This window comes from Dermochelys coriacea, chromosome 8, assembly GCF_009764565.3.
Source record: "Dermochelys coriacea isolate rDerCor1 chromosome 8, rDerCor1.pri.v4, whole genome shotgun sequence".
NCBI classification, from domain to species: Eukaryota; Metazoa; Chordata; order Testudines; family Dermochelyidae; genus Dermochelys; species Dermochelys coriacea.
In genome coordinates, this window is record NC_050075.1 from 47178987 (window position 1) to 47202569 (window position 23583).

The 23583-nt window shown below is 40.4% G+C and overlaps 1 protein-coding gene across 5 annotated transcripts in view; it reads left to right on the forward strand.

Annotated features, from left to right (window-relative positions):
* Nucleotides 1-23583, forward strand: part of KIFAP3 (kinesin associated protein 3) — a 132818-nt gene that overhangs the window by 66712 nt on the left and 42523 nt on the right. For all 5 annotated transcript variants that reach the window (XM_038413461.2, XM_038413463.2, XM_043491129.1 and 2 more), the window contains exon 18: nt 17855-18044. In XM_038413461.2, coding sequence (XP_038269389.1) covers nt 17855-18044 — 190 coding nt within the window. The remainder of the gene's footprint in view (nt 1-17854; nt 18045-23583) is intronic.

The following is a 23583-nucleotide window of genomic DNA, read 5'->3' on the forward strand; positions in this document are numbered from 1 at the left end:
CACTGGCCTGTTGTGTGAAAATAATTTGTTATACAAACACACCTTTTTATTACATAAGAGGGCATTTGCATGGCAAAATTAATCTATCTTGTTATAGTAGTTTGTATCTAAATTTCCCCTTTCAAAACCACACACATTCTTAAAAAACCAATGCTGGTTAATAGGATTTTAAAAATGTTTATATCACTCTTTATTTAGCACCACTTTGAGATGTGTGAGGCCATACTTGATAAGGATTGTAGGTTTTCGATATTTTATGGTTGCCCAACAGCTTTTTCACTCAGTTATATCTACTTGTTCAGAGACCTTTTCTCTATCTACCACCTTACAAAGGTAAGTGCACGTGACAAGGTTAGCCACATTAAACTTGGAAATATTAGAAACGACTGTTGCTTCTGTCCTGTTCAATTATCAGAATAGGATTTGTGGGTAACTTCTTTCATGTCGCTTTGGATTAGTTTGCAGTTTATGATTTGATCTTAAATGTTTAGTGCAAAGGCCTGCAGCTATTCTACCTCATTAGATCCCACAAGCTGATCAACTTCAAGTGTGGTCAGTGCTGGAATGGAGCACCTCCAGAGAAAACCTAGGTTTCTGCAGGAAATGGTGTTGGCAATTCAGGTGGGGCTCTTCCATCCGAATCGGTACTGAACCAGTGTCCTCAGCATAATGATGTTGGGCCACCATGCTGCTGGAGGTTCTATTTTTCTAGTGATCATTAAAGCTTCTGTTTGCCAGAAGCTGGGAATGGGCGACAGGGGATGGATCACTTGATGATTACCTGGTCTGTTCATTCCCTCTAGGGCACTTGGCATTGGCCACTGTCAGAAGACTGGATACTGGGCTAGATGGACCTTTGATCTGACCCAGTATGGCCGTTCTTATGTTCTTTTGTAAAACGTCTGTGCTTGGGACCAAGAATAGGAGTATTCTGACCATTTTTCTTTTCAGGCAATTACTTTTCACCTTCCTAAATCCCTTCTGGCAATTTTGGGGGATTCAGTAGTTGTCATCACATGGGAAATATCTTCACTTCTGTGGTGGATGAAATAATTCCAATATATAGCAAGCTTTGGGATCCATTGCATGAACAGTGCTGTTTGAATGTACCATAGTGATCATGAAAAGTGAATTGTTGTAGCTGAACAGAACTTAGTTGTGAATTTGGAGAGTAGTATTGAAAATTTAGTATGACTGTTCTCCTGTTTTAACAAGACTTTCCCCTATTTCCTCCCTCTATCTTCTTCAGTTGAAAGCTATATAGTACAGAAGCTTGCTTGCTCTTAAACTGTTGTGGAGTTAGATTCTATAGATTTTGATGTATGCAATAGTATTATATTTTCTGTTTTATTTCTATGTAATAACCATGAGCAATGCTTATTGGCTAAAATGTGCCCTAGAGAAGTGCAAAATATTAGTAATATTGTTTTATATGTATACACATTTTTGTAGGACATTGGTATGTTTTATCTATCTCTGTTATAAGCTCTGCTTGTGTTTCATGCAGAGATATGATATTAAATCCTGGCTCTGTTGAAGTCAATGGAAGTTTTGCCATTTCAGGATTTCACCTGTGATGAATTCGCACCTGAATCCTGTGTGTAAGATGCTCATGAGTCAATCCACCAAGAAAAAAAATTAGTTTAGTGAGACAAAACCCCAGTGGGAGCATTAGACTTTTCTGGGAGAAGATGTTTTGGCTGCTAAGAAGGTTCTACAGTATTGAAATGTTTCTAGTCTTACATTTTTGAAGATTACTTAAATGGAAAGAATTGAGGAAAATGTGAGAGACCACTATGTATGAGTTGTTCCAGATAAGATCATTGTTGTTCTGCTGCCCTGCAACGTTTGCCAATCGGTCTACATTGTTTGACATATTCTTTCCTTGCATTCCAGACCTCTCTGAATATCCAAGGGCATTCTGGCAAAGGCCTTAGTGATCTCAATTTAGCTGTGAGATACCATTCCTAAAGGAAGACATGCTGGGGAATTTTTAATAAGGGGTTGAAGTAAAATGAACCTCAGGAACAGTAACTTTTATATAGTTGGGGATATGAAAGCCTATCAAAGTACAGTAGATATTGGAAAAGTGACAGCACACACTCTTATAAATCAGATTTTTCTACGATACATGTCATACTTAAAAAATGTTAGCTTAAAAAGAGAGTAGTGGGGACAGGAATACTTCCATGTTAATCCCAAAAGCAAGAGTCTTGAGTTCAGGTGAGTACAATTAGCCTTTTTGCTTAGCTGTTAAGCACCAAAAATAGTCCAGGTATCCTCGTGCACCATATCACAGTTACTGGGCTAATGGTGTTTGAGTGCTCAGCCTCTCAGGCCTCAAGCAGTCATTGTTCTTGAGATAGAAAAAACAATTTTCCTAATTACAGACTGGGACCTGGCTGCCTTCCCCTGTGTATCAACCATGATTACCTTAGCAGGCCTGACTTAGGCTCACACCCTGCTGTTCTGCTCCCTCCAGGAGCAATGACAGTAGTCCCCAGTGGCCAGACAGCCTTCTTAAAGCAAAATAGTATTTTTTAGAACAAAAGCAATTAGGAATAAAACAGACTAGGCACGTGTCTAGCATAGCAGGTATTCAACTGTCTTCCGCATGGGGATCCTGGTAGAGCTAAGCTTCCTGTAGAAGCCCCCCGCCTGAGACCTCTAGGTTCTGGCTGGCACCGTCTGTTGCCTTAATGCACAAGCCATTTTTCTCCCCCATCCTTAAGAAAGGAGTCCTTTGCTGCTTAGTCACCCGTCCCCTACCTCGAGACCAAGTCACTTTTACTGTTATAGCTCTGTGATTTGTTAGTTCCCAGCCTTGGCAGAACAAGGCTTGCAACTTGTTGGAGACAGAATGTAAGATCATTGAAGCTGATAACTTTGTCGATTGTCTTTCAAGTGTGTGCTTGGGTGTCCTTTTCTAGGACCATTGTCATCCTCTTATTTGTTCTTTTCACAGGCTCCGATTAAGCTAGATCAGTGCATTCATTCAGGAAAGTCTTCTATCCCAACGCACAATAACTTCTGTTCACTGACCAGGGCACATACAGAGATGTGACAATTTAAGGAACACTGTATTAGAATATTACTTAGAGAATCCACAACCATGGGGTCCAAGATGGGATGTCTCTTCTATCAATATTCTGATTCTGCAAAATGCATTCAGAATGCTCTAGAAGCCTTTACTCCAAGGGCTAAATTGGCTCTGCTGCAATCGATGTAGCGGTAATTGGTTTAGTGGGTCTGGTGAAGATAAAAGTCAATGCGAAAGCACTCTCCCATCGACTTCAGTACTCCACGACCCCAAGAGGCAGAACCTATGTCGACGGGAGAGAGTCTCCAATCGACATAGCGTGGTGTAGACACAGCTGTAAGTCAATATAAGCTACATCGACTTAAATTATGCGTACCTTAGATTGACTTACCTCGTTAGTGTAGACCAGGCCTGTCTTTCCACTGTAATGTTCCAGTTATTCATGTTACATTACTATTGCTAGATAACTAATTGCCCGCTTAATTTTCTAATCCAGTGGTCTCCAAACTGGGGTGCGCAAGATGATCCCAGGGTGTGCCCTGCAGCAGGAGTGCCGCCGGATGGCACTCTGCTGTTTTTTTTTGTTCGGCAGCAGCTCTGCACATCCATGGCTGGTGTTCCCCTTCAGCGGCATGCCTGCAGCTGGTTGTCTTCTGTCAGCGGTCGCCTGCGGCTGGTCTTCCGGTCTTCACCCTGGAGGTGCGCGAACCAAAAAGTTTGGAGACCACTGTTCTAAACCACCAAAGGATGGCTTGTAGTCCTTTTTCTATTTTGTGCTGTGCTTTATAATGTTGTCAACATTTCCAGAATCCTTTCCTGAGTTCAAATGCACAAAGCACAATTCTGTATGCCACGACCAAGGAAGGGAAGGAACTGTTTAGGGTTGTACAGGGAGGTATAATAAACACAGGTGATAATTAAGAAAAGAAAAATTCAGACTGACAAGATAAGGAAAAATTCCTACTGGTGAGAGATTCTTTCTGGTAAGGTCTCCTGGACTGTGGTGTAATCTCCCAAGGGAAGTGATGGGAGTCTTGTCACCTGGGATGTTAAACACTCAACTTGAAAAAAGCATTAGCAGATAAACTTCAGGGACCGTTGATGCACTAGCCCCACAGGCTGATGACCACGAAATCTCCTCCACTGTGGGGAAACTAAGAAGAGGCTTACAGTCTAGAAGATGTCTCCCCATGCTCCTGAGAGCACAACTCCATTGTTTCAGGGCAGCCAGAGGAGGCCTAGCGACAATGTAGAGAAGAAATCCCTTCTCTCTCTTCAACTAGCATTGGCATGGAAGGGATGTTCTGGTGGTTGGAGAGGGGAATAAAGAGACAGAAACAGAAAAAAGATGCAAGAAAACACAACTCCATGTTCTGTAGATTTTATTTCAATGTTACTGATAGTACATGTTTTCAGATGTGAATCCTGTGAAGTGCTGAGGGAGAGGAAAGGAAAAGTGCCATGAGGGTGGATGGGAGAATGGCTCACCTTACATACTGGCAGTGCTGAATGAAACCTTGGATCCAGAGGAGGAACAGCAGCAGCAAGATCAGCTGGTGTTGATGAGGTTGTGGGAAGCTCACAGTAGCCATATGAGTATGCGGATGGCAGGGAATTTATCCCTAGTTCCCATTGCCTGCTGTTGTCAGAAGCTTGCCACACATGGATGAACAGATCTTACTGGTATGTAGTGGGAGAGCTCTCTGCCCCCCTCTTTCTCAGACACTTGCTACTTTGCCAGTTAGAGGTGATGTCTTACATAGACAGTTTCCTCTCTGGTGTCCGTACAGAAAAGCTGAAACCTACTGATCCGTATTTTCCTTGAGAGGTTGGGCAGTAGAGACCTACATATGAAGAGGGGCAGGGAGGAATCACCACATGATGGCATCATCTTTACTCTGCTCCAGAATGGAGGCTTCTTTGAAGTCCTGAGCATCCATGTCAGGTGGAGGTACATCTCACACTGTTGAAGGAAGAATAGCAGCAATGAGGCTGGAGGGGCCAAAACATCAGAGGTCTTGATGGGATGTGCTACCCAGATCAGAGGCCATGGTGGAGAAGCCCATAAAGCTACCCATCCAGATCAGCATCAAGGCACACTTGGTTATGCACTTTGCTTACACTGCCAGAGCCTGTGAGGTGCCTGTGTAGCGGGTAATAGAAGATTTCAGTCTCCAGGATTGTCAGGCCAGCTTTCTTCATCAGTACTAAATTTGCAACAACAAAAAATAATTAAATAATATTGCAGACTTTTTGCCCACGTGTATTTAACATAAGCAAGTTGCTATGACAATGAGAAATCAGAAAATAAATGTGGGGAGAGACTTTTGATACTTAAAACTAATTTCTTTTTAAGGATACATTCGTTTTTCAGTCATCAAGAAGCTGCACATAGTGTGATTGAAACAACATTGAGGAAAATTAGAGGCCTTGCAAGCCTTGAGGGAAATATGCTTTCTGCTGTAAAGTAATTGTCACAGAAATTATGGAAACGTTACACCAGTGATGATTTGTTTAATACAGCTTGGCTTGATTCCGCCATTGGTGAATTGAAACAGATGTGTTGCTTTAGTACGGTATGTACCATGGAGTCATATGGGCAGTCTGCACTGGAGGATGTGAACGACCTCTTTCAGCAACAGGAAAACTAGTCTCTGGCTGTTCTTGAATAGCTTCAATTTTCTGGATGTGGTGCTGAGTCCTGGTGTGAAAGAGCTAATTTACTAACCCCATACTCTGGACACACACTGGCTGTCTCAGTTCGGAAACTAAGATCAGCTTCATGTATAGTGCATTCTGTCAGATTCAGACTAATAGATCTTAGTTTTGCATTGAGCATTGACTGTTTTAGCTACCCCACTTTTCGGAGATCATGCACTCTTGACACCTGTGTTGGAAGCCTTTGGAAAGCAGTGGCAATTGGCACTACATGTATACTTGCTCATAGCATCAAACAGATCGGAGCTGTTTAAAGAACAGTGGGCTCAATCCCATACCAGTTCCTTTTTCATCACTAAAGAGAGAGGTCTGAACTGTCAGGCTCCTCCCCCTTTTCTCTTCCTCACTGTATTAGGGCTTGCTATGTATTTAAATTTTCTTACTTATTCTCAGTTACTTTTTAGTTTTTTGTGTAAATCAAACTAATATAGTATTAGGATCCATATCCCTTCCACGTTATCTGGTCAGTTTTCCTAACAGCTTTGTTTGAACCAAGGACCGATCCACCATGTCAGATCCCAAATGAGTCTAAGAAGGCTTGGGAATGGTTCTAAAGTGTTTTAGGATTTTGAGTCGGAGCTGCTCCAGGCCAGTGGGGGCTGCAGGAAGCAGTGTGGGCCGAGGGATGTGCCTGCCGGCCTTCCTTGCAGCCCCCCATTGGCCTGGATCGGCGATCCGCGGCCAGTGGGAGCTGCGATCGGCCGAACCTGCGGACGCAGCAGGTAAACAAACTGGCCCGGCCCGCCAGGGGCTTTCTCTGAACAAGCGGCAGCCCTAGTTTGAGAACCACTGTCCTAGACCATGTGATATCAGAAGTAACTCAACCCATCACCCTCTTTACAGCTAATTTGTGTGCAACAGTTTCACTGGTTGTAGAGGAAGACTGCATAGATGGTGGATAACTTGACCAGCTGCTGCCACACCAGTGCTCCTAACTACTACCCACACAAATAACACAACTCTTCTAGCACATACATACCCAGAAACAAAACAACACATCCAGCACACACAATAACTCCAAACCTCATTCCGAAGCCTAGAATATCTGTGGAGTCATAATGAAGCAGTGGAGACAGAGAGCTCTTTTTGTTTAGAATATCACCCTGTTCAATCATTGGTGGGATTTAGTCTGTTCTGTTCAGTTTTTAAGTTCTCAGCCATTTTTGGCTTTTTTACATGTTACTTTACAAACTACATTTGTGCAACAACACAGGCTTTCAACTTCTAGTATGAAGATACGGATGACAGGCCAAGCAACCTAGACCCTTTAGTGAACCCCTCTTTCTATCCTCATAGTGAGTCACAGCTGACCCACCCCTCTGAATTTAGCCTGGGACATTTCATAATGGAGAAACAATTTTGGTTTTTCTCTTTCCTCCTCCTAAGGAAATCAGCTGATCAGTTTTGCGTGAACACTGTGTATGTGTATGGGATTAGACAAAACATACACTCACCCACCTTGCGGGAGAGATCAAGTTTGGAAAGCTGTGAATGTTTCAGAAAGTTGTTATGGACTGAAAACGGGGGGTTAAAATAGAAACTGTTAGACAAGCTTAAGTATAGTGGTTATTTCTGCTAGCAGATAAGACCTGTTATCTTGTTTTATAGCTTGTCTCTAAAGTTCTGATTGCAGTAGTTTTCCTTGAACACAAGGTAAAACAAAACAGGGCAGAAGTTACTGCAACACTTCTCCCTTTTGAACTGGTTCCCATAGCAGTTGGGATCTTTTATTGCTCAATATTTATCTTTGTACACAGTACACAGAAGAGGCAAGATATAAAATATGGGACTCTTGCCTATTGCTTTGAAAATGTTTATGGTGGTTTTGTTCTGCAGAGGACCGTTTTGGAGACCATCACAAAGCAGTTAGGGAAGAACGGGAGATAGTTTGTGCTCAGATTTAAAACAGATGCATCTTTTCCAACATCTAATTTACATTTACTGCACATTACATTGATTTTACATTACGGGCCATGGCAAAAGCTAGTTTCTGTCAATAGTGAGCCTAATTGTGCTCTCAGTTACATCTGTACAAGCCTATTGAAATCATTGCAGGTTACACAGATGTAATTGAGGGCAGGATATGACTGGAAGAAGTTTGTTTTAGGGACTGGACACTAAAGATAGCTAACCAGAAAAACTCTATCCTGTTAAGCAATGACTAATATGCTGTTAATCTAATCATTTGTGCAGACTATGCATTTTGTTACAGCAAGTGTCCATTTAGGCAACCATCAACACAATGTATCACTTTACCAGCTACAGTCCTAACCTTAACAAGGATTCAATTTACTATACAGCAGTTTTAATTTAATACAGGGAATCACATTAAATGAACCATATTAAAGACCTAATTAGAGGGCAGCCACATTAAAGTGAAAAGGAAAATCTGTTTTCCATCAGCTTGATAGAACACAAAACAGATCTGTGTAGCTCTATGTTATCCTATAGTGTGTTAATCAGATACAAGGTGTGACGGAAGCCAGTGACAAAGGGGACCCCTGATAGGGAACAGGCATGCTCTGATAATAGGCCAGTTAATGCTTCATAATGTTTCTGTGGTTCAATAGTAAACAAAGCTGGATGTAGGACTTCAAAAAGGATGGCACATTCCATGCAGAATCAAACCATACATCTTCCATGACGCTCCAGGATTTATGGAAACCGAATGCTTAAGATAGTGATGTTAAGGGACCTCAGAGGAGAGTAAAGTCAGCCTCTGAACTCTCTTCTCGTTATATAACTAAACTTGCAGCATTTGAAAAACATCAGAGAGACAGACTACACCCCTGCTTACCCAATGGTCTGATATTCAAGAAGACTGACAGACTTCACTTAGGACATCCTAGTGGCTGTTGGTTTGTGCCATAACCTTCATCGTTTTTGTACTTTGTTTCTGAGGGAATTCATTGGGTAAAGAAGATACCCTTCAAGTAAAGAAGGTTTTTAATGGCTCAAAATTAATCTCTTCAAGGACATTATAGACACTATTGGGTTTACAGGGAGTTGCTTTTCCTTGAGATTTATTTTTAGTTTACCTATTTTCTTCTTTAGTTCTAGTTTTATGGTACTAAATTTTCTCTCTTGTGCCGATGTTTACTCGTACAGTTTTTTCCATAATTGTTCACTCAGGTATTTTTTGTACCATCCCCTGGAGAAGCCAGAGGCTTCATAAAGGAATTATTGATTGAGACTCCCTGGCCTATGTTATGCAGGAGGTCAGTTGCTAAATGATCATAACGGTCCCTTTTGGCTTTAAAATCTATGACCACTGCCAAACACGGATCCTAGACGAAATGGACCTTTGCTCTTTATCTGATATGGTAATTCCAAGTCAATAGACTTAAAATGATTTTGAAAATATTAGAAAAGCACCAAAATTACCTGAGGGCAGGTGGGAAAAAGTGGGGTTTAGATGATTAAAAAACGTACGTAATTCAATCAAGAGACAACCAGATCCATGCCAATGAATTCACCAGTCATCTGCTAGTTTTATCTATTCTGAGGTTTGAGGAGGAGTATTTAGGGTAGCATGTAGTTCATCTCATGGAACTTGTTGTAGTACATGTGGAGTGTTGAACTTCTTCTGAAAGAAGCATATCAAGAGATTAGCATGTTCTGTGGATGCTTTTTTTAATGTACTACAATAAGGAGGTATCAGAGTAGCAGCCGTGTTAGTCTGTATTTGCAAAAAGAAAACTAGTACTTGTGGCACCTTAGAGACTAACAAATTTATTAGAGCATAAGCTTTCGTGAGCTACAGCTTACTTCATCCGATGAAGTAAGCTGTAGCTCACGAAAGCTTATGCTCTAATAAATTTGTTAGTCTCTATGGTGCCACAAGTACTGCTTTTCTTTTTGCGAATAAGGAGGTAGTCAGGGTTGGGGGAATTTAAATTGATATCTTTAGGATGATTAATAAAAGTCCACATGTCCCCCTGCTACATCTTATAAATAGCATGGTGAATTCAGTCAGCTCAGATGATAGTGTGGAATTGAATTAAAAAATCATGCAAGTGAGTCTCACCAAAGATCACCGTTCTTTAGAAGGCATTAGATTTTTCTATGTGCACCCTGCTAAATCTGCAATTGGGAACTTAGGAGCAATGATGATGGTTATTGGGACCTTTTGAAAGTAAACAAGCCAGTGTAAAAAATATTCAACTCTCCTACAAATTAATCTGATTTGCTATGTTTAGTTTTTCCCCTTGTCATCATCGTTGCTGGGAATAGTTTTCTTGGGATTTACAGAATGGCCTCTGGCAGTTACAAGGTGTTTCTCTAAAGCTTGAAAGGAGCTTAAGGCTGCTGAGGGCTGGCATAATAGATAGCCCACGCAGACACAGCAAAGGAAGTGTTTCCAAGATACTGGTCAGATGTCATCACTGCAAGTTGCACCCTTTCATTTTTCACAGGTCACTTTATAAATCTTCTCAGAGATGAGTTTACCTTTTCCAAGGAGTTTATTTTTCACTGCTAGTTCTAGTTTTTCTTTTAATTAAAAGTGAGAGGAGGACGAGAAGAAAGAACTCAGCCCAGGCCAGTGCTCTTTCACCTAAGTATGTGGCATTTTTATGCAGCAATCAGGAGTTCAGGTTGCAGTCTTGGGGTCTCGTGATTGAGGCCATCAGGGACTTTAAGTGTTTTCAGATCCAGCCTGGTGACCACAGTGCTATATGCACACAAAGCCATGTGGGAGACCTGGGTTGAAATCCTGATCTCTTGCTCCCCAAGTGGAGGGGAATCCTAGTGTAGTTGGTTTACTTGCAGACTCAGAGATAAAAATCTTAGATGTATATTTTACAAAGTGCAAATTTGCACCACAAATATGTCCGTAGAGACCAATGTAGGCAGGTGCTGTTATGAAGACAAAACTACACAGGATCATTTTAGGGGAGAAGACAAGATGTCACGTTTATTATAACACAATTTAACTTATGACCAATAACTAATATCTAATACCTATGTGTGTGTGCGCGCGCGCGCACGCACGCACACACACACACACACACACGTGTTCTGCAGCTGCTGTATAGTTACCAGTCCTGAATGTAGCTTGAGTTCATGGCTTGGGTTCACAACTTATGGTGGCTAACTGGCCAGGAAAGCCGGGCACAAGGAAGAGCTGGGTCTCTGTTGGGCATGCACTGATGCCCTTCCATGTTGGCAGCAGAATGTTACCCTCCAAAGTCTTCCATCTCATCCATCCTTTTTGTAGGCTTTAGTTTGAATCCAGAGTCTATCGGTCTTGCTGTGTCACGCTGCCTCTGGGTTCGGTGTGACTGATTACCCGTCAGTTGCAGACATGACTTTCAGTCTAGGACCTGGCTTTGATGTTTCTTCAATTGTACTTTTGTTCTTTTTCTTTTTAGGGTGGACTCTTCTTGCTTTGTCAGGGCTGTTGTCTGCATCTTCAGCCATTGGTGTTTACACTTTATTTCATCAGGACAAGCTGGGGCTGGAGGGTGATTCCATCGTCCATACATACCTCATTCACACATCTAAACTAAACTAATAAGATTACAGCAGGGTTTTGCAAAAATGAAGGTTGCAGCAAGCTTTTACAACATGGAGTAAGCATTTTAAAATGGAGTTTGGGACAAGTTAAAATGGAGTTTGAGTTACAATATGGACAAGTGTAAGGAATGGCAAACAGTGAACAGAAGTTACAATGTTGAAACAATGTAAGTTTCAGCGATTTAAACAGCAATTGGATTGAAAGTGAAACTCAGCCAGTTATTGGGGTAACTGGTTTTATGAATGAATGTTGTTTCATTCATAAAACTTTGCTTATGAAGTTATATTAATAAAGTGAACAATTAAAAACAATTTCATTGATCAGTTCTACAGTGCTTGTATTGATGTTGTATCAGAATGGAAAGTCCATATTTGGCCTCATGCCGAGAAAAACAAACTGCCATTCTTCCAAGTAAAACAAAGGTCTAACCTCTCCATTTCCAGTGGAATAATGGTTCTGATGTTGCACGGTGGTAAATTCCCCATGAAGCCTCAGAGACTCAAGGTAAGTTGATTGGTTATTTTCAGAGAGCCACCTGATGTGGGGGAAGGAACACATCTCTTCTCTTAGCGTATGTGTACATAGCAAAGAAAAACTCACTGCTGGCCCATGCTAGCCGATGCAGGGCTCAGGCAGTGGGACTGTTTCATTGCTGTGTAGACTTCTAGGCTCAGGCTGGAGCCCAAGTTCTGGGACCCTCCCACCTCACAGGCATAGGCCAGCTGCAGGTGCCTAATTGCTGTGCAGACAAACGCTTAGGGACTGATCCAGCACCTATTGAAATCAGTGAATTAGGCTGTTAGAGTATGGAGAGGATGCATTAGGGCATGCTTCCATTTCAGAGAAGGAATGTCATGAAATATTATTTATGAATATCTTTTATTGGTGCATGTATGTTGCAGTTGACAGGCCTCTGATAACCACTGTGTATCATTTAGACTCTGCTGTGAACCTGTGCACAGATGTGATAGCTGGCTTTGGAAATGCACGCACACATTTCTTGAGTCTACCACGAGGCCTCTCTTACCAGAAGTGTTAGCAAGTTTCAGCATGTGGCTTATCACTGAAGAGTGACCACAGACGCTATCTATCCCAACGTGGATTTAGCTCACCTACTCTGATTTCTTTTTCCAGACCAGAAGAAGAATGCTTTAGCTCAAAATCTTGTACCTTCCACCAATAGAAGTTGGTCCAATAATAGATATTATCTCATCTACCTTGTCTTTCTCACAAACATGTTGGCATTGAAAGGGCTCTTTACACTGTAGGGGAAGATGTGTACAAGACTGTACTGTTGCTTCCTCTTGGGGGAGATGGTTGGGAGATGTCCAGGTAATCTCCACACCAGATTTTAGCATTGAGAGCGAAGAAGATGAAGTAAGAAAGGATACAGCCATGGGTAGAAGAATGTATATAAGGAGCGAGGGCAGTGTGGATACCAGTCTAATAGGTTATACTGGCTGTAGAATGACTGTGCCTAATAGGGTACAAAATGTGAGCGAGGCCAAACAGCATAAATTAAGATGTTTGTACACCAATGCAAGGAGCCTAGGTAACAAAATGGAGGAACTAGAGCTACTGGTGCAGGAAGTGAAACCAGATATTATAGGGATAACAGAAACATGGTGGAATAGTAGTCATGACTGGGCTACAGGTATTAAAGGGTATGTGCTGTTTAGGAAAGACAGAAATAAAGGTAAAGGTGGTGGAGTAGCATTGTATATCAATGATGAGGTAGAATGTAAAGAAATAAGAAGCGATGCAATGGATAAGACAGAGTCCGTCTGGGTAAAAATTACATTGGGGAAGATAACTAGTAGAGCCTCTCCTACGATAGTCTTTGGGATGTGCTATAGACCACCAGGATCTAATTCGGATATGGATAGAGCCCTTTTTAATAAAGTAAATACTAATGGAAACTGCATGATCATGGGAGACTTTAACTTCCCAGGTATAGACTGGAAGACAGGTGCTAGTAATAATAATAAGGCTCAGATTTTCCTAGATGCGATAGCTGATGGATTCCTTCATCAAGTAGTTGCTGAACCGACTAGAGGGGATGCCATTTTAGATTTAATTTTGGTGAGTAGCGAGGACCTCATAGAAGAAATGGTTGTAGGGGTTAATCTTGGTTCAAGTGATCATGAGCTAATTCAGTTCAAACTGAACGGAAGGATTAACAAAAATAAATCTGCAACTAGAGTTTTTGATTTCAAAATGGCTGACTTTCAAAAATTAAGGAAATTAATTAGGGAAGTGGATTGGATTGAAGAATTTATGGATCTAAAGGTAGATTACTGGGATTACTTTAAATCAAAGCTGCAGAAGCTATCGGAAGCCTGTATCCCAAGAAAGGGGAAAAAATTCATAAGCAGGAGTTGTAGACCAAGCTGGATGAGCAAGCATCTTGGAGAGGTGATTAAGAAGAAGCAGAAAGCATACAGGGAGTGGAAGATGGGAGGGATCAGCAAGGAAAGCTACCTTATTGAGGTCAGAACATGTAGGGATCAAGTGAGACAGGCTAAAAGTCGAGTAGAGTTGGACCTTGCAAAGGAAATTAAAACCAATAGTAAAAGGTTCTATAGCCATATAAATAAGAAGAAAACAAAGAAAGAAGAAGTGGGGCTGCTAAACACTGAGGATGGAGTGGAGATTAAGGATAATCTAGGCATGGCCCAATATCTAAACAATACTTTGCCTCAGTCTTTAATAAGGCTAAAGAGGATCTTAGGGATAATGGTAGCATGATAAATGGGAATGAGGATATGGAGGTAGATATTACCATTTCTGAGGTAGAAGCGAAATTCAAACAGCTTACAGAGTAGCAGCCGTGTTAGTCTGTATTCACAAAAAGAAAAGGAGTACTTGTGGCACCTTAGAGACTAACAAGTTTATTTGAGCATAAACTTTCGTGAGCTGGAAAAAATGTTTCCACCAAATGCATCCGATGAAGTGAGCTGTAGCTCACGAAAGCTTATGCTCAAATAAATTTTAGTCTCTAAGGTGCCACAAGTACTCCTTTTCAAACAGCTTAATGGGACTAAATCGGGGGGCCCAGATAATCTTCATCCAAGAATATTAAAGGAATTGGCACCTGAAATTGCAAGCCCAGTAGCCAGAATTTTTAATGAATCTGTAAACTCAGGAGTTGTACCGAATGATTGGGGAATTGCTAATATAGTTCCTATTTTTAAGAAAGGGAAAAAAAAAAAGCGATCCGGGTAACTACAGGCCAGTTAGTTTGACATCTGTAGTATGCAAGGTCCTGGAAAAAATTTTGAAGGAGAAATTAGTTAAGGACATTGAAGTCAATGGTAAATGGGACAAAATACAACATGGTTTTACAAAAGGTAAATCGTGCCAAACCAACTTGATCTCCTTCTTTGAGAAAGTAACAGATTTTTTAGATAAAGGAAACGCAGTGGATCTAATTTACCTAGATTTCAGTAAGGCGTTTGATACCGTGCCACATGGGGAATTATTAGTTAAATTGGAGAAGATGGGGATCAATATGAACATCAAAAGGTGGATAAGGAATTGGTTAAAGGGGAGACTACAACGGATCCTACTGAAAGGCGAACTGTCAGGTTGGAGGGAGGTTACCAGTGGAGTTCCTCAGGGATCAGTTTTGGGACCAATCTTATTTAATCTTTTTATTACTGACCTTGGCACAAAAAGTGGGAATGTGCTAATAAAGTTTGCAGATGATACAAAGCTGGGAGGTATTGCGAATTCAGAGAAGGATCGGGATATTATACAGGAGGATCTGGATGACCTTGTAAACTGGAATAATAGTAATAGGATGAAATTTAACAGTGAGAAGTGTAAGGTTATGCATTTAGGGATTAATAACAAGAATTTTAGTTATAAGTTGGGGACGCATCAATTAGAAGTAACAGAAGAGAAGGACCTTGGAGTATTGGTTGATCATAGGATGACTATGAGCTGCCAATGTGATATGGCTGTGAAAAAAGCTAATGCGGTTTTGGGATGCATCAGGAGAGGCATTTCCAGTAGGGATAAGGAGATTTTAGTACCATTATACAAGGCACTGGTGAGACCTCACCTGGAATACTGTGTGCAATTCTGGTCTCCCATGTTTAAAAAGGATGAATTCAAACTGGAGCAGGTACAGAGAAGGGCTACTAGGATGATCCGAGGAATGGAAAACTTATGAAAGGAGACTTAAGGAGCTTGGCTTGTTTAGCCTAACTAAAAGAAGGTTGAGGGGAGATATGATTGCTCTCTATAGATATATCAGAGGGATAAATACAGGAAAGGGAGAGGAATTATTTAAGGTCAGCACCAATGTGGACACAAGAACAAATGGGTATAAACTGGCCACCAGGAAGTTTAGACTTGAAATTAGACAAAGGTTTCTAATCATCAGAGGAGTGAAGTTTTGGAATAACCTTCCAAGGCAAGCAGTGGGGGCAAAAGATCTATCTGGCTTTAAGATTCTACTCCATAAGTTTATGGAGGAGATGGTATGATGGGATAATGTGATTTTGGTAATTAATTGATCTTTAAATATTCAGGGTAAACAGGCCTAATCCCCTGAGATGGGATATTAGATGGATGGGATCTGAGTTACCCAGGAAAGAATTTTCTGTAGTATCTGGCTGGTGAATCTTGCCCATATGCTCAGGGTTCAGCTGATCGCCATATTTGAGGTCGGGAAGGAATTTTCCTCCAGGGCAGATTGGAAGAGGCCCTGGAGGTTTTTCGCCTTCCTCTGTAGCATGGGACACGGGTCACTTGATGGAGGATTCTCTGCTCCTTGAAGTCTTTAAACGACGATTTGAGGACTTCAGTAGCTCAGACATAGGTGAGGTTTTTTGTAGGAGTGTGTGGGTGAGATTCTGTGGCCTGCGTTGTGCAGGAGGTTGGACTAGATGATCAGAATGGTCCCTTCTGACCTTAGTATCTATGAATCTATAAACCAGCACTATCTCGCAGCTAACTTCAACATCGGTAGACCATCACTTTTTTGTAATACTCCTGTGTAGCCAGCTTTGGGAATAGTATTACTAGTGTGAGGAAATCAAGTTTTACTAGGTTTTTCATTAAATAATCTAGAGATGATCATGCATCTTAGCTCAGGATCTGAACACACCAAACTTCAAAAAAGTTTTGAACCAGATCCAAATTTAATAGCTGGCCTTCAGTTCCATAATGGGCTGCTCCTAAACCTCCAAACTTGAAGTTCAGTTCAGGCCTGAACTTTGTATCTTGGACTCATCTTCTAGAATCAGTATGCTGTTTGTTTTTGTTGGACGCCCAGTATTAAATATATAAAGCAGTTGTATAGTGAGGCCACAGATTGCAAATGAGTCTTAAATTATTGGAATAGTCTCTGGGGATGCTAAACAGAAAATTGCTTACAAATTAGGGTGTGGCAAAATCTGTACTGGTAGATTTTATCAAAATGTTTTGAACCTCTATTTGCCTGCTTAATTTTCTAACCTACCAAAGGATGGCTTGTAGTTCTTTTTCTATTTTGTCCTCTGCTTTATAATTTCCAGAATCTTTTCCTGAGTTCAAATGCACATAGCACAATTCTGTATGCCACTACTAAGGAAGGGAAGGAACTGTTTAGGGTAGTACAGGGAGGTATAATAAACAAAAGTGATAATTAAGAAAAGAAAAATCCAGGCTGACTAGTTACGGGAAAATTCCTACTGGTGAGAGATTCTTTCTGGTAAGGTCTCCTAGACTGTGGTGTAGTCTCCCAAGGGAAGTGATGGGAGTCTTGTCGCTTGGGATGTGGGAGAGGGGAGGGTGGTGAAAGGGCTTGAGGGTACCCCACAGGGAGGAATTCCCAAGTGCTCCTTCCTGGGTCCAAGGGGTTTTTTTGCATTTGGGTGGTGGCAGCATCTACCCATCCAAGGTCAGAGAGAAGCTGTGACTTTGGGAGTTTAATACAAGCCTGGAGTGGCCAGTATTAATTTTTAAAACTCTTACGAACCCCCACCTTCTGCACTTGGAGTGCCATAGTGGGGAATCAGCCTTGACACTATGGGGCAAGGGGCTCCTGCATGTAACTTCTCCATGGCGCAATCAACAAAGTTTTTCTACAGTGGCCCATTTAGTCTTGATAGTCCTTCTTGGTGGGTGGGGAGCCCCTCTTCATGCCTAGGTTCACAAGTTCAGAGTAGGCATTTTTACAGTTGTAAAACTATCTTATAGCATGGGATACAGACATAAAAGTAAGATTAATGCATAGAGCAACGTACAAGCATTTTATAGAGACTAAATACATTCTTACAAGTTTAACACCTATCTTGAACAATAATATATAGGTGAGCTGGTCTGGCTTCCAGCTATGAATTTGTCGGTGCTCAGCTGACGCCTACAGACTTGGCAAGAGCTGGCACCTGGTTTGCCAACGTGTCACATGATACTTGCAACATGTTGCTTTATACAGTCAATGCACTGTCAAGTTAAACAAAGGACTTCAGTATCCAAGGCTGTCAAGCTTGTGTCTTTCACTAGCATAAAGTTCACTCACATTTACCTACAAAAATCAAATAGTTTCTCCAGTGCTTGGTTAAAAACCTGCTTGGCATTTTGAACAGGAATATGATGAAGAGTGGGCTAAGAAGATCCAGAGTGAGAAATTCCGATGGCACAACTCTCAGTGGCTGGAGATGGTAGAGAGTCGACAGATGGACGAGAGTGAGCAGTACCTCTATGGGGATGACCGCATTGAGCCCTACATCCATGAAGGGGATATTCTAGAAAGACCTGACCTTTATTACAATTCAGGTAAGATGATAGAATATATTCAGTATCTGTCCATACCTTCTCCTGTTTTAACATATCCGAACATAGGACCAGATTCACAGCTGATTGGTTGCAGTGTAGCTGTGCTGACTTACACTAGCTGGGGATGGTTATGTTACCTCATGTTATGTTGTAATGTGTGTTGTGTTATTGTTGGACTCTGAACAGCACATTCATGATCTGGCAGATCTTGAAAATGTAGTGAAGAGTAGGAGAAATAGGCTATTTACTTCACACTAGCTTATTCATCAGGCTCATACATATGTATGTAAAACTTGCCTGATCTTATAGAATTATAGAATCATAGAACTGGAAGGAATCTCGAGGAGTCATCTAGTCCAGTCCCCTGCACTCATGGCAGGACTAAGTATTATCTAGACCATCCCTGACAGGTGTTTGTCCAACCTGCTCTTAAAAATCCGCAATGATGGAGATTCCACAACCTCCCTAGGCAATTTATTCCAGTGCTTAACCACTCTGACAGTTAGGAATTTTTTCCTAATGTCCAACCTAAACTAACCTTGCTGCAATTTAAGTCCATTGCTTCTTGTCCTATCCTCAGAGGTTAAGAACAATTTTTCTCTATCCTCCCTGTAACAACCTTTTACATACTTGAAAACTGTTATCATGTCCCCTCTCAGTCTTGTCTTCCCAAGGCTAAACAAACCCAATTTTTTCAATCTTCCCTCATAGGGCATGTTTTCTAGTCCTTTAATTGTTTTTGTTGCTCTTCTCTGGACTTTCTTCAATTTGTTCACATCTTTCCTGAAATGTGGTGCCCAGAACTAGATGCAACACTCCAGTTGAAGCTTAATCAGCGTGGAGTAGAGCAGAAGAATTACTTCTTGTGTCTTGCTTACAGTATTCCTGCTAATGCATCCCAGAATGATGTTTGCTTTTTTTTTGCAACAGTGTTACTCTGTTGATTCATATTTAGCTTGTGATCCACTATGACCCCCAGATCCCTTTCCACAGTACTCCTTCCTAGGCAGTCATTTCCCATTTTGTATGTGTGCAACTGATTGTTCCTTCCTAAATGGAGTACTTTGCATTTGTCCTTTTTTAATTTCATCCTATTTACTTCAGACTATTTCTCCAGTTTGTCCAGGTCATTTTGAATTTTAATCCTATCCTCCAAAGCACTTGCAACCCCTCCCACCTTGGTATTGTCCGCAAACTTTTTAAGTGAACACTTTATGCCATTATCTAAATCATTGATGAAGATATTGAACAGAACCAGATCCAGAACCGATCTCTGCAGGGCCACTCGTATGCCCTTCCAGCATGACTGTGAACCACTGATAACTACTCATGGGAACTTTTCAAATTGCTAATGGCTCAGATGTCTCCTCAGTTAGCTCCTTGAGTGTTCTAGGATGCATTTCATCAGGCCCTGGTGATTTGAAGACATCTAACTTGTCTAAGTAATTTTTGACTTGTTCTTTCCCTATTTTAGACTCTGATCCTACCTCATTTTCACTGGCATTCATTATATTAGATGTCCAATTGCCACCAACCTTCTTGGTGAAAGCCGAAACAAAGAAGTCATTAAGGACCTCTGCCACTTCCACATTTTCTGTTATGCCTCACACCTTCTTCTTGTGCCCATAGCTGGTTTGCTTTGCAAATGAAACCAAATAAGTTCTTATCCCTGTTAACCTCCTGGAGCTGTGCAGCTATGGAAGTTGAAGCTGGATTCTGTTTTTCCTTGCGTGTCAGTTAAGATCCAACTGTGACATATTTGTTTCTTGTGGCACCTTAGAGACTAACAAATTTATTAGAGCATAAGCTTTCGTGAGCTACAGCTCACTTCATCGGATGCATTTGGTGGAAAATACAGAGGGGTCTCCTCACTGTATTTTCCACCAAATGCATCCGATGAAGTGAGCTGTAGCTCACGAAAGCTTATGCTCTAATAAATTTGTTAGTCTCTAAGGTGCCACAAGTACTCCTTTTCTTTTTGCGAATACAGACTAACATGGCTGCTACTCTGAAACCTGATATTTGTTTCTGAGGGTGATGTAAGACTTAGAAAGAACCCATCTGGATGTGCAGATCCCTGTTTTGCTGGCAGCCAGAAAAATCATCTTTTGACTTCAGGATCTGAAGAAGAGCTCTGTGTAAACTCTAAAGCTTGTTTCCAACAGAAGTTGATCCAATAGAAGATATTACCTCACCCCCTCTCATTTGTCTAATATCCTGTGACCAACACAGCTACAACAACACTGCAAATAACTGATTTGATATAAATGTCCTACACAGAGAATATATCCTAAGGATTCCTGTGGTTTCCTTCTCAGAGTAAAACCTTGCTTAAAAGCTATCTTTTTACACATTCTGGTTTTCATTTTTTATAATTTTTTCCTTAAGAAAAAGTATTTTGTCACTTGAAAATTAGAGTGGCTGTGGTCTCAAAAAATGATGGTGTAAAAGTGGCACCTTCTTATTCTATAGACCTGGTCTCTATGTGTATGCAGTCAGTGGTTTTAAAGAAAAAATAAGTGTTTGCTAATTTTTACTCATATCAGTAATGCCCAGCCAAAAGTTCTGGGAGATGAAATGGACTCTCTTCATCTCTCACATCATTAAAGATTTTGCAGTTGCAATTTAGTTAGAAACGCAGGAATTTCCAGATTGGATCTGACCAATCCATCCAGTCCAGTGTGTTCTCTCCAGTGGTGGCTATTGTCAGCTGCTTCAGAAGAAGGTGCAAGACACCCTGCAGGAGGCAGTTTTAGAGTAACTTTCCCACAGGAGAAGTTTCTTTCTTAACCCTCTTTAGTTAGAGGCTGGCTAACACCCTGAAGCCTGAAGATTTATATCCCTGAAAAAACTCTTGCAGGGAGGGAAAGCCTGCTTATTCTTACCTTCTATATAAATGTGCAGTCCTTTGCAGCTGATGCATGAGCTTAGTTTGGGTTTCAGATCACAAGAAGAATTTTTAAGACGGGTAATAATTTAAAAGACAATCCAAAAACCTTTCTGTTGTAAACTGGATACATTTTATCTGAAGTTACTGAGAGAGAATAAATATTGAAGTCCCCAATGTCAGTTTTACAGTTACTTTCAAAGTATGTCAACACTGTAGTGTGCTGATGTACAGATTTGATTATATATGTTAGCCATAGCAATACTCATGCTTTATAGATTTATTTTTTTCCTTTTTGAACACTTTATCTAATTGCACTGAACCTATATGACAAACTCTTTGAGCAATTCATAGGATGTTACAGGGATCTCTTATTATAGCAATGCTTTTTGCACTTTCTGAAGTGAAAGATGTGAAAGCATGCCCGTTGTAATCTTCCCTTTCCAGAGTTTTACAATAGACCTTTGCTTGTTTCAGTGGACCATTTCTTTTCCCTGTAGTGTGTGTTAGGGACAGTGTGTGACCAGTAACTTTGAATTTCCTGGCTTTCAATCATTCGTGTTACAGACATAATATTATTTGAACAAAGGTTTTTGTGTTGGAATTGATGTTTGACCGGGGGAGGAGGGGCAGATTTCCAATGATATGTTCTGCAGATGTTTGAAAAGTCTTTTTGGTTTTTTTTTTTAAGGTAGAAGAGTAAATGATTATATTCAAAATACAGATTCACTTTTTAGTTTCCTTCTGGCAAGGGCCACTAAGGGTGTGTTCTTGAACTCTGTTAGATTTATATTCTTGAAATGTGGTCAATGTACACACAATATAACTTTGAAAAGACTATGGATTATTATACCAACTGGAATCTTTTTGTGCAGTTGTATAGATTTCTGAAGGACTATTTGTTCATAAGTTCAAAAATCAAAACTTCAGTCAGAACCAGCTTATTTTTGAAAGTTCAATATGATACTTTTATGGATGACCTGCTCTCTGATTGGCCGAAGCAAAATACACATCTCTTCTCTCAACCAGTAAGAATTCTGCAAATCACTAATGACATGAGTTATTATTGTGGTGCTGCATCAACACCATCACATAAAATGACTAAACCTACATCAGAATCTAAAGAGGACTCTAAAGTAACTTTTCATGAGTTCAGTGTTCCCTCAGCTTTGAATGTACACATCCTTAATTTACGTCGAATATATGTAACAACAGATATTGATTAACCTGTAATTGCATTCTATGCAACTGACACTGTGTACTTTTATATTCCCACAAATTCATGTTTGTTGTCCATAACTCCGAGCTTTATGGTTTGAATGTTAGAACTGTTGGCTGAAGAAACCTTAAGCAGTGCGTGGTTACTTCAGTATCAAAGTTAAAATGTAATGCTTTTTCCATTGATAAGGATGAAAAAAGTATTTAGATATATAACAATCCTGGTTTTGATATATAAGTTTGACATAAAACTTAATGTTTACAATATGAAATTACTTAAAATTTGCATATTTAAAATTTGAAAATATCTTTAGTGCAAAAATGCTTAGCTTCCATCTTATTTTTTTGTTTAACAATTCAGATAGAGAAAGAGAGACTCAATGTAAGTATTAATACAATTAATTAAATCTGTTTTCCTTTGAAATATTTTACTCTATATAGCACACTTGCCTTTTGCCTGCATCTGAACAATGTGAAAAGACAGGATTATTTATTTGTCAGAATATTTTCTTGTCAGGTTCTATTCTCTCTCATGCTGTACACACATGTATGCAATTAGCTGTACGCTCTTCCACCGCATCTTACACTTCTAAAAATGCTGTCTGATCATGGCTAGCGTTTTTCATTTACAATCTGTTACGTTGTCTTCAATCACTTTCCCATATGCTATTATCTTCTAAATGAATCTCTGTAGCACCTCATCAAATGTCTCATGGAAATCTAGATGTCAGCTCTATTCCTTTTATCATTTGTCACTACATTATCCTAAAAAAAAAAATCAGGTACATTTGTAATGCAAAGAGAGATTTGTTTGAATGCCTGAGTCGTCCTCTTTAAGCCCGTGTCTGTAAGTAACTTTCCATTGCTTCCTGCTTAGGCAACTTTAGTAGCTTTGAAACCACAGAGGTTAAGCTAAGTGGCCTGTGATTCCCTGGATCTTATCTCTTTTACTTTAAAGTGGAATGGCATTTGTTACTTCCTAGTCATTAGGAATCTCTTGGTCATCTGTTAAACTATTAAAGTATCAGTCAGAATGCATCTGTTTCTTCCATGGTTTTTTTTTTTTTATTGGAATGCTTTCTGATCTGTAAGGCTGGGGACTCGCTTTTAAATGCTGCCTCAGACTCTCATGGTTACTGTATATTTTAATGGAGATAGCCTTGTTTTCTCTAATAAAGCCTGGCACATCTTACCAGGTAAAGAACTGTGCCCTTTTTATTAACAACTAATGTACCAAGAGTGTAAGAATAGCGATAATGATAAACAGTGCTTTCATTTTAACTGAAATAAAGTTAAAGCGGTGGAGCGGTGGACTGACTCTGGATTTACACTGTATAGCTTTTTCTTATCGGGTGTGGCGCTTGCCAAACCAATTGCAGCAGTCTCATCAGCCAGATTTAGAGACCTCAGATCACCATCCCATCTGGTAAGAGG